The sequence below is a fragment of the Arachis ipaensis genome, chromosome B01, assembly GCF_000816755.2.
Source record: "Arachis ipaensis cultivar K30076 chromosome B01, Araip1.1, whole genome shotgun sequence".
In the NCBI taxonomy this organism is placed as follows: Eukaryota; Viridiplantae; Streptophyta; class Magnoliopsida; order Fabales; family Fabaceae; genus Arachis; species Arachis ipaensis.
In genome coordinates, this window is record NC_029785.2 from 6,268,496 (window position 1) to 6,279,262 (window position 10,767).

General features: G+C 32.7%; 2 protein-coding genes across 4 annotated transcripts in view; one reads left to right on the forward strand and one right to left on the reverse strand.

The window, feature by feature from the left end:
* The window catches only part of LOC107611622 (nuclear transcription factor Y subunit A-1), a 20,750-nt gene extending 16,989 nt beyond the window's left edge, over positions 1–3,761 (forward strand). Inside the window, exons 2-7 of one of the 3 annotated variants that reach the window (XM_016313661.2) lie at positions 1–76; positions 874–1,152; positions 1,302–1,405; positions 1,604–1,675; positions 1,867–2,031; positions 2,725–3,759. In XM_016313661.2, coding sequence (XP_016169147.1) covers positions 876–1,152; positions 1,302–1,405; positions 1,604–1,675; positions 1,867–2,031; positions 2,725–3,126 — 1,020 coding nt within the window. In that variant the 5' untranslated portion in view covers positions 1–76; positions 874–875 and the 3' untranslated portion in view covers positions 3,127–3,759. Of the gene's footprint in view, positions 1,153–1,301; positions 1,406–1,603; positions 1,676–1,866; positions 2,032–2,724 lie in introns of all 3 variants that reach the window. The other 2 variants (XM_016313606.1, XM_016313553.1) reach the window with 2 other exon arrangements.
* On the reverse strand, positions 6,075–9,809 carry LOC107611881. The gene is made up of 5 exons (XM_016313782.2): positions 9,537–9,809; positions 8,445–8,759; positions 7,462–7,663; positions 6,613–6,841; positions 6,075–6,476 (listed from the first exon to the last, which is right to left on the reverse strand). The coding sequence occupies exons 1-5, from the start codon at positions 9,624–9,626 to the stop codon at positions 6,203–6,205; spliced, it is 1,110 nt and encodes a 369-aa protein (XP_016169268.1). The 5' UTR covers positions 9,627–9,809; the 3' UTR covers positions 6,075–6,202.

Genomic DNA, 10,767 nt, shown 5'->3' on the forward strand with positions numbered 1-10,767 from the left:
AGATTAGCGCTTTTGAATTTTCTGTCAGATTCTGAGGACCCAAAATCTAGGGTTTTCTGGTTGTGGTTCTTCCCGGGTGAGTCGATTGCTTTGATTTTGGCTCAATTTCCGTTGTTTTGTTGTTCCCTTTTGAAAATTATTGATTGATTAGGTGAATTTGGTTTGATTTTGTCTTGTTGATTCGTTTCTTTGGTTGGGGATTAGGGTTTTGTGTTTGTACTTGAGGGGGTGAAATTTGTGCGTTTCTTAGTCTTTTCAATCTGGGTTGAATAATTCTGTAGCTGCATGGCTTGTGCTGTGAGAATTCTTGTGAGGAATCACGAAACGACTATTTTTTGTTTGCTATGGCGGATTAAGGATTTATGTGAGCTAGGGTTGGGTGGGAATTTGGGGGAACAAGGTGAAATTGGGTCTATTAAGGTAGTGTAATTAGGTGGGAAAATTGGGGAAATTCTAGGTGCTTCGTGGGGAGTGTGTTGCGTTGTCTGGCAGACAGTTAGGTTGCATGCGTTGGCATGTCTTGTGGTTCTGTTTGGTTAACTCACTGAATATGACTAACAGGATTTGTAACATAGTCTTAGAATTATGCTCCTTTTGTTTATATCTTTCACTGAAGCTGTTGGTTGATGTTGTTCTAAGGTTAATATGAATAGGTTTATTGAATTTTGTGCTGGCCAAGGATTTATAATTTGCTATTTCATAGTGAATCATAATTTATTTCACTGGGTTGTCAAGTTTCTTGTATAACATTCTGTAGAAAATAAAATCTGTGTTATCCCAATGATTTCTTTCTTGTTGTTTCTAGTATTATTCAGCTTTGATTTAGTATGTGGAATGGAATTTATGTAATTGGTATAAGTTGTGTGTCTAAAGATATGCAGTCCAAGTCTGAAACTGCAAATCGACTGAGGTCGGATCCACATTCCTTTCAACCTAGTGGTGTTTGTTCTGAGCCTTGGTGGCATGGTGGTGGCTACAGTGCTATCCCTCAAGCAATGCCTGGTGCAAATGCATCCAATTCCTCCTCTCTTGAATGCCCTAATGGTGATTCAGAATCCAATGAGGAAGGTCAGTCCTTATCCAATAGTGGGATGAATGAGGAAGATGATGATGCTGCCAAGGATTCACAACCTGCCGATCCTAATCAATCAGGTGCTTTGAGGGTATTTCTAGCTATTTACAAACCTTAAACTAAGAGAAGATAAAAAAGATGAATTGGCACTTAAAATTATAATCATGCACTTTTTTCATGAAATTATGCAAATATATGTGAGATTAAATATCATGTGTCTTTTCCATAGGAAATTATGGACAAGAAAACCAAGGGATGCAGCATTCTGCACCTTCAATGCGCGAAGAAGGCCTCGCTCAGGCTCCACAGCTGGAACTCGTTGGTCATTCAATTGTATGTACTTTCCTTTTTTGTTATAAAGATATAAAACATGGATGTTGTAAATATCAATGACTTGTTTCAATGGCATAAATATGTGCCTATTACATATCTCTTTTATGGAGATTTTGTTATTTTGGAATTTATAGATGTAGGCTTTTCTGTTTTAGGAAGAATGGAACTCCTAACTTTGTTTAAATTCTTTCAATGCAGGCATGTGCTACAAATCCTTATCAAGATCCGTACTATGGGGGCATGATGGCAGCTTATGGACCCCAGCAATTGGTATGTGTTGTTTATCATTGTTGGTACATGTGATTAAATGTTACTTCATGTGCAGGTGATAACTAGCATCATGATTTGTTTTTGTTCATAGTAATCTCGTCTCTCGTTGATTTTTCTGTTTCTTTAAAGCAATGGTAATATGCAGGTAACAGTGAGATAAGTAACCATATTTTATTTATTTTTACCATCAGGGATTTGCTCCTTTTATAGGAATGCCCCATGCCAGAATGCCATTACCTCTTGAGATGGCACAAGAGCCTGTTTATGTGAATGCTAAGCAATACCAAGGAATTCTGAGGCGAAGACAGGCTCGAGCAAAAGCAGAACTTGAAAAGAAGCTAATAAAATCCAGAAAGGTATTGCCTTTGTGCATATTTGCTATTCTTACCTTTGTCGTACTGCCTTTGTATTGTATACGTGCTACCTAATCACAGTTTTCAAGTGTGAGAATTTAGTGCTGCTATGTTGCCTTCTACAACACTAAACCTCATATTGCACTTTGTTGGGCTAAAAACTTTTTGTTAGGACATGAAGGGATTTCAATTTATCTGAGAATGTCTGGCATAGCACAAGATAAGTAGAAAGGAAGCCTAGTAATTGCTGGCCATTAAACAAAGTTAAAATAAGAGAACCTAGTGTAAAGCTCCTTCACCTCAAATCTTCAACATTTGTTTGAATCCTAAAAAATGAGCTTGCCATAATTTTCACTCCACTGACTTAATCTGTGAGTGCAATAGGTTTGTCATTGTGATTTGTTCTTTGCTAATTGGTTTTTCAAAATACTCTTGTAGCTTTTTCCTGAACCATGGTTGTGATTGCAAATAGAATTCTGACATCATTAGAAGTCACCTGTATATGGACTTAAAAGCGATGAAAGCAATTATAGAGTTTAGAGCTTATATTCTATAAAATCTGCTCATGAACCATTCAAGTATGTTTTGAAGAACATTTAGAATTTGGTTTTACTAGTTCTGTGGTCATGCTTTTATGTATTCTAAATTCACATCTGGCATCCTCCTTCACACTGTGTTAACATCTGTTCTGCTCAGCCATATCTTCATGAATCTCGGCATCAGCATGCTATGAGAAGGGCAAGGGGTACCGGAGGGCGTTTTGCAAAGAAATCTGAAGTTGAGGGCTCAAACAAGGGCAAGGAAAAGGATGGTTCAGGTCCAGTCCTGTCATCACAGTCAATCAGTTCATCTGGTTCTGAACCTTTGCCTTGCGATTCCAATCAAACTTGGAACTCTCCCAATGTGCAACTAAATGCAAGGGGAACGAAAGTGCACGACAAATACGAAAATGGCAGTGGCTCCTACCACAGTCATAATGGTTTGCAATCTTATCATTTGCATTCTGGTGACAGAGTGGATGAAGGGGACTGTTCGGGTCAGCAACGGGGAAGCATCACCAACGAGCACGCATCGGCGAGGCGCCTTGCTATTCAGTAGACCCCTGCATGCGGGGGGTATAGATGCCAAGGTTGGTTTGTATCCTAGTGTCATATATTGGGTGAATACCTTGGTTATCTGTAAAACATTCTTGGCAAATATACATGCCAAGCGGCAAATCATTCTTGGCTTTGTTTCTGTTTATGGTGTGAAATGATGTTTGGGGAAAGAATGATGGTGATTGGGGTATGTGATTTCTGTTGAAGTCAAATCAATCCTCCATTCTTTTCTCATTCTTTTTGCATTTTGTACAGAGTGAATAGTGTTAGTGAGAGCTCAAGCCGAGATGGATGGTCAGATCAGAAGACTTTGATGGGAACAAAACTATTGATGTACCAACTCTCAGTTTGACTGGTTTTCTTAGCTTGTGTAACCTCACCGGTTGTTTAATGTTAACGTGATGAGACATCATAGGACAATTTGACTCATGAATCTGGTCACATAACATTATTTGTTGGGCTTGTGTTATGAAGTTTTAGCAGTGCTTTGGTGAAGTTAGTTATGGAGGATAATTACATAGAGTAGAAAATTTATAAGTGCACAAATTGGAAGTATTTAGATTTTAATAGTGCAAATATAGTAGTGTAAATAACAAAATATTGGCATTAGTTATGATTATTATTATTTTATTCATGTAGTTTATATCTTTTCTCTAGTTGAGTAGGAGTTAAAATGAAAGTTTTGGGTGTATTCTTCAGTGGTAGTGGTAGATCAGTAACTTTTTTATCAGCAATACGGCAACAGAAATCAATTAGGTAGGTGTTTAATCCGTCACTAGCAATACAACTCAGGTATGTAACTAATTATTCAAAGGAATTTTTTTCTTTTGTGGTGTCATTTCTAAAATTAATCTTAAACGGATTGGTTTTTTCTATTGATTTGATTCGTTAAAGCCTAAGAGGAATCTACGTACTCGTTAAATAGCTGAGTGCCTGTCACAATGAAATGTGTCAAGTTTTGGAGATCGGGACAAATAGGTTTTTATGATTTCGCAAAGTGTAAATCACCAAAAATGTATTTGAATAATTTTATTGTTGATAAAAATGTACTTAAATTGTTATTGATGAAAATGTCTTCAAATAATTTAAAAACGTGACAAAAATATTTTAATATGTATTATTAAAAAGTGCTTTAGAGATTGAATTTTAATATGTTTTTTTGTAAGTATGGTTAAAAAAATAAAATATTTTTATCCTTAAAATTTAGCAATTTTTCGTTAAGTATATATTGTGTTTTATCTTTTTTTTCAACAATTAATAATACTTTTAAAAAATAAAATAAAAATATAGAGATCAATTTTTTTTGTGTATTTTTTAAACAATTATCTAAATATTCCTAAAAAATTTTAGTTCAAATGTATAAGCAATTTATCAAATATAAAAGTCGTTTGTCACCTACAAAAAAATATTTTTTTTGGGTCATTTTTATCACATTTTAAAGTTATTTGAGGGTATTTTTGTTTATATAAAGTTTGGGATATTTTTGTCAACCACAAAATTATTTGAGTGTATTTTTGGTAGTTTATCTTTTGGCAAAAATACATTTTGACGAAAAAGACAAGGTCGAGTGAAGTTATTTCGAAGATTGTGTATATTTTTTTTTAGAAAAAAAGTAAATTTTTTGTGTTTTATTATTTTAGATCGATTAATAATTAAAAAATATATCAGTTTGACCAATTTTTTATCAGTTCATTACCACTTGGTTTTTTATTTGAACCAAATTAGTTTAATTATCAGTTTTCCATTAACTCAGTTGGACTTAGTTAGATCTAATTTTCAGACTTATGATTATTACTTATTTTATCAGAACTACAAAATCACTTTTTGAAGGGTTTTCTTATAAGAATTTTTTTGTGATCTATGTTAGGGACTTAATTTGTTTATTATGTATATTAGAAATTTTTGTTGAAATTATTATGTATATTAAAAATTGTGGAGCCACCATAGCAAAAGAACAAACAACATAAATAGTTGATCTAGACATCTCCAATTTGTCTAGTGTATACACTTCACAAAGAAAATTAATATTGGTATTTTGGTATGCAAAATAATTTAATTATTAAATTTTTTTAAAAAATATTTTGATAAAAATTAGAAAAATTAGAAAAAATAATTTAATTATTAAATTTTTAAAAAAATATTTTGATAAAAATACAATTTAATCAATAAAAAAATAAATAAAAAAAAAGAGTCATTTTAATATCTCTAAAAAAAGAGAGTGAAATTTTCTTTAAAAATTATGAATGTCAATAGACACATTAGGTTTGCCACTCTCAAATTTAAATATATTACACGTAATACAAAGTACATTTATAACAAAACTACATTAAATTAGAATGTGATTATCAATTTCGGATAATTTATTTATATAATCATTTTAATTATTTCACTGTTATAATTTTTGTTATATAAAATCAATATTAATATATTTAATAAAAAAAATTTAACCAAAGAATATCACCAAATTCATCTAATACTATCGTGTAATCAAAGGTATTTACTATATCGTTCTACTAAACAAGAAGTTTTAATAAAGATTTTAATAGACTATTTGACCAATAAATCCTTCATAAATTTTATTATAAAAAAAAATCATAAAACGACATACAAATTGTAAATCAAACTGGTTACGTCAAGGCAGGTCATAGAATTTCTCCACTTCCATCGCAAACCTGCTGTGGCAGATCTTTGATCCTTCGTTTTAATTACTAACATCAAAGAAGTATATACAAATAAAATTTCGCAAAATGAAAATATAAGGGTGCTGAAACATATTTCTTTGCAGCGATCTAACTAAAATCTTGTTGATACCTCTCTACTAGGGTAGTTCAATTACCATAAATAAATTTGCTATCAACTTGTGTCTCAGCTAATATGTATTTCCATCTTCCACCCTATTAATCGCGTTGAAAAACTCGCATTACGCCATATATAATCCTCTACAAAGCATAGATTCAAGAAGGAACGACTTTACTGTTATATTATTTCATACATGGTACTTTTACACTCTTAAAGCAAAAGGAAAATTGTGTTCTAGTGACTAGAGATATTTAATTTAGTTCTTTTTTTTTTCACTTTTAATCATGCTGATGTTTATCATCTTCACTTGCATCATCTATGTTGTTATCAATTACTTCAGTATTATACTGTTCCGCAGAAGTATTTATATCATCTTCATCACCATCAGGTGGAGCGCTATGCTCACCAGCAGTTCTGTTTGGTTGTGAGGTAGGATCAGAGGATCCTGTGGCATTAGACACATTTTGTTGCTTATCCATCATTCCAGACAGGGCTAAACTTGGAGACCATTCAAGAACATCATCAATGATGTTAGATACCCTCTTCTGATACCTGTAGAAAGTTTAAAAAATATATATAAAAACTTCATTCAAGCATGCCATAAAAGAAACCATGACTTGTACAATGCAACGAGGTAGTAAGCGATAGAAAGAACGGCAAATAGTTTCCATCAAGTCAAGGAACACACCTTGCTCTGGCGGCTTCATCAGGTGCATGATGCCTCAGCAACAATATGAACAGCACAGCCAGTATGGCATAGAAAATCCTAGTTGTCCACTTAGGTCTTTCCTCTTCATCTTTCTTGGGCCAAAATCTAAACAACTCTCGCAGTGTTGCTTCTTCGGCAAGGATATTCGGGAAAAACCATACCCTCTTTCCAAGTATAATATATAGCACACCAAACATTGCAGCTCTTACTACAATATAAAGAATAGACATTAGTCCCCTATAAATCACTAAAGCAGACTAAGGACACTATTCAAGCATAAATCACAGAACCACTTCTAGAGGAATATGATGAGATGGTTACTTGACCATTTAACCTAAGACATTTATAGATTGAGTCCACTCTTGGGAAAAGCCACTGAGACAACTTCACTTTATGAAGTAATGACCAGGAAATTGAAAAACAAAATGGTCATCATACAACTAGGTGTTCTAGGAGAACTGCAAGCAGAATACTAATATCAGGTATAAACATACCCATAAACACTCATTATAATGTTCACAACATTTCCATATGTATTTCATGGGTTTAAACTCTTCAGTGTGTTTGGAATGCATTGATTAAACATAGAATAGAATTGACAAATCATAAAAATCCAGCGTTTAGGTATATAGAAAATAAATAGTCTTTAATTGTTATATTTTCATAAATATTATATATGAACATTAACCACTCCAGGGCTATAATAATATTTACTTCAGAAGTGAAAATCGGTAACAAGAATCTAAAACAGTAAAACCACAATCAAAACTCCAAGAAAAGATAAGAAAGTAGGAAAACAATCAAAATTTAAAGAAAAACAGAACTTACTCAGAAGTAGAGAGAGAATTAGAAAAAGGATCCCAGCACACGAGTAAAGTATTAGTAGCTTGCAGCGATGAGGATACACAGGAAACAAGCAAATAGCCAATGTTAACACAGGCCAGAAGAATGAGAGGAGTGTCTGCCAAAGTGGATGGCGTTTTACAAATGTCCATGCAAAAAAAGCATCATTTTCAGAAAATACTTGCTCCTGCCAAAGAGAATTTAATTCTGTCAGATTCAAAACCAAAGAAATCAAATCACTTCAGTCTAATGCAAAGATAAAACTGGACGGGATGATATGAACGAATATGCATTTAAAATTTATATACAGTTTACAATGCTTGTATATAAATCTTCTAAAAGGAAATAGCAAAATGACCGCCAAAATATAGAAGATAAATGTAAATATATCTCAATATAACCACAGATACATCAATGAAATACAGATAGGACAAAAGCGCACCAGTCTAAAAATGCATCAGCTACTGATTACTGCAGTTCATACAGTAAATTGAAACCATACCTATGAAAGATAAACCCAAGAATAAGATGATGTTCATGGATTAAACCATCAGGTTATTCATTTCCTAGTATAGCACAAGTAACCGTGTAAAGCAGACACATATGTCCATTAATGGTGACCATAGATTCTTTTTAAATTTTAGATACAACTTCAGCCAGGTCTAGCTTTCACTTAAAACTCATCATCAATTTATTATGATTACTCCCTAGAGTCCAAACTTTGTTCTATTATACTTACCCTAGATACATCTGTAAGTTACATAAAAAAGCCATGCAAAAACCAGAGGAAGAAGAAACAAGACAACCGATAAGCAATAAGGACCAAAAACGAATATAATATTTAAACATAGCAGCAATGCAGTGGATGAAGAATTCTAAAAATTATGTCTAGGTTAAACTTTCTATCATAAGCATTGCAATTCAATTACTGCAATAAAGAAGCTCACGCCAAAATAAAATGTACGTACAGGGAAAATTTCTAAATGTGCAGGCCAAGTAGACAGCTTTTTCTTCCCGGGGCGAACAGTTTTTACTACGCGATCACAGCGCACTAGAAGATTTTTGGCAAGTAGAGTGTTAGCAATATCTTCTGTTTCTAAGTTCTTGTCCGATTCGAGAACATCTTTGAGTTCTGGATGATTTTTCATGAAGCTCACAAAATCCTTCCCTCTAAAATATTCAACACGTGTCTCCTGTAGAACGGCCCACCTAGAAACCAAATCCTTATGGTCCCTAACCTTCTCAGCAAACACTTGAAACACATCTTTCTTGGCAGCTTGTTTCTGAAAAACAAAACAGCCTCAACACAAATGCAAAAGATGACAGAAACAACTTTAACTTGCTGTACAAAATGGGGGGCCAAAAAAAATGGAGAACCATTAAATATACCCTGTAAAACTATAGGAATGAAAATAGTTCCAGAAAATCAGAAATTGACATGAAGTCTAGATCAACACATAAGTTCAAATACACACCAGATTAAATGTCAATAAGAATTAAGAACTACGTTAGGGCTTCTAATTTCACCAAAAATTTCATATCCTAAGAAAAATACAGATGAAACTAAAAGAGAGACATTGACAACTAAATCAAAAACTCTATCTTAAACAACTGCTTCATTTGACCAACTGATCTAGAACGACTACAACAACATTAATCAGTACATTACTGAAATCCAAACTCCAAGAAAAAGAGTATAAATAACAAATAAATAAAATTCGATCCATAATGTTTCAACCAAGTGCAAGCACACCCTTCACTGTAAGTAACTAAATGACTGTACATAACAAACACAAATTTCTCAATCAACAATAATATAAAAAAAAACAAAACAAAAAGCCATGAAATTCAGATGCATAAGCACAAAACCCATGAGTTCCAGCCTAAAATCCCGAAAGAAAATAAAAATATTCGTAATTAAAAGAAATTATGAGAATGTCATCTTCTAAGAAGTCATAATCCTACAACCATGATTATTAAAAAAAATAAAAATAAAAATAAAAGTTGGAATTGGAAAAATGGAACCCTAGATTGAGAAGGAAATGGGAGAAGAGATAAACCCTAAGAGGGGCGTCGGAGCTGGGATCTGGTGCGGCGGAGGAACGTCGCACTCTCTTCTTCTCTGCAGCGCTTCCTGACGATTTCTTCATTTTTTTTTTCTTTTTTTTTTTTCAGTTTTCTGTTTACCCTCGCGCACCGCACCGCACTCAGCACCCCCAACGCTTTTTCTCTCTCTTTCTCTTTCTCTTTCTTTTTCTCTCTCTGCTGTTTATTTTTATTTTTATCTTTCTCTTTTCTTGTTGCAAAGATTTTTATTGAGTGAAATGTGAATGAGAAGATTATGGTAAACTTTTGCCTTAGTGCAAAAGAAAATGTTGCAATAATGCATTTTTTCCCAAAGGTAGAAATTTCATTCATGAGAATAAAGGGTACAATTGTCCATGTGTGGGACATATGCAATTTGGCTAAGAAAAAATCTTCGATTTTATTGAATTTTATTTAATTATTTAAATACTAAATCAGTTTAGATTTAGGTAAAATCTAGTTGTCTGATTTTTTGCTGTTAAAATACATTTTATTTTATAATTCATTTAGTCAGCGTGGAAAACAAATTTCTTGTTATTTATTTCATGGTGATAATTCTTAATTGGTAAATGGTTTAAAATGTTTTAAATTATGTCTATTCATTTTCATAATAATTCAAATAGTGCGTGTAAAATTTAAGTTTTATTTTTCTGATATGATAAATTGATAATATATAAATTNTTTAAATATGTAAGTTACCCTTTTTTTAAGTTAACAAGTAACTTATGTAATCATAAGAAAAAACTTATTTATGTAATATAAAGAATGAGTATTGCTACACATCTAAGTATTTTTTTTATTTAATTTTATTCAAGTAAGTCCAATATTAATAAAAACTACTCTCATTAAAAGAGCGTTGTTATACAAGCTTTTTCTTCTTCTCCTGTCCCGCGCTTCTTCTTTCAAATACACGTATATGTCATTTTCTTCTTCTTTCAAATTCACGCATACATCTTCCTCCTTCTTCGCGCACGCAGACTCTTCTTCTTCTCTTCCTCTTCTTCTTTTCCTTTTTCATTGTCGTCATCACCAACACCAATATTTTGTTAATGAATTATTTTTACAATCGGAATTGAGAGCTTGTTTGGAATGCTAGGAATTAGAATTCACTAAGAGTTGAATTCTGATTCTTGCTTTGGAACAACTAAACATGAATGATTTGAATTCCTTTGAGAATTTCAATTCCCATTTTTTCTTCATTTGTAA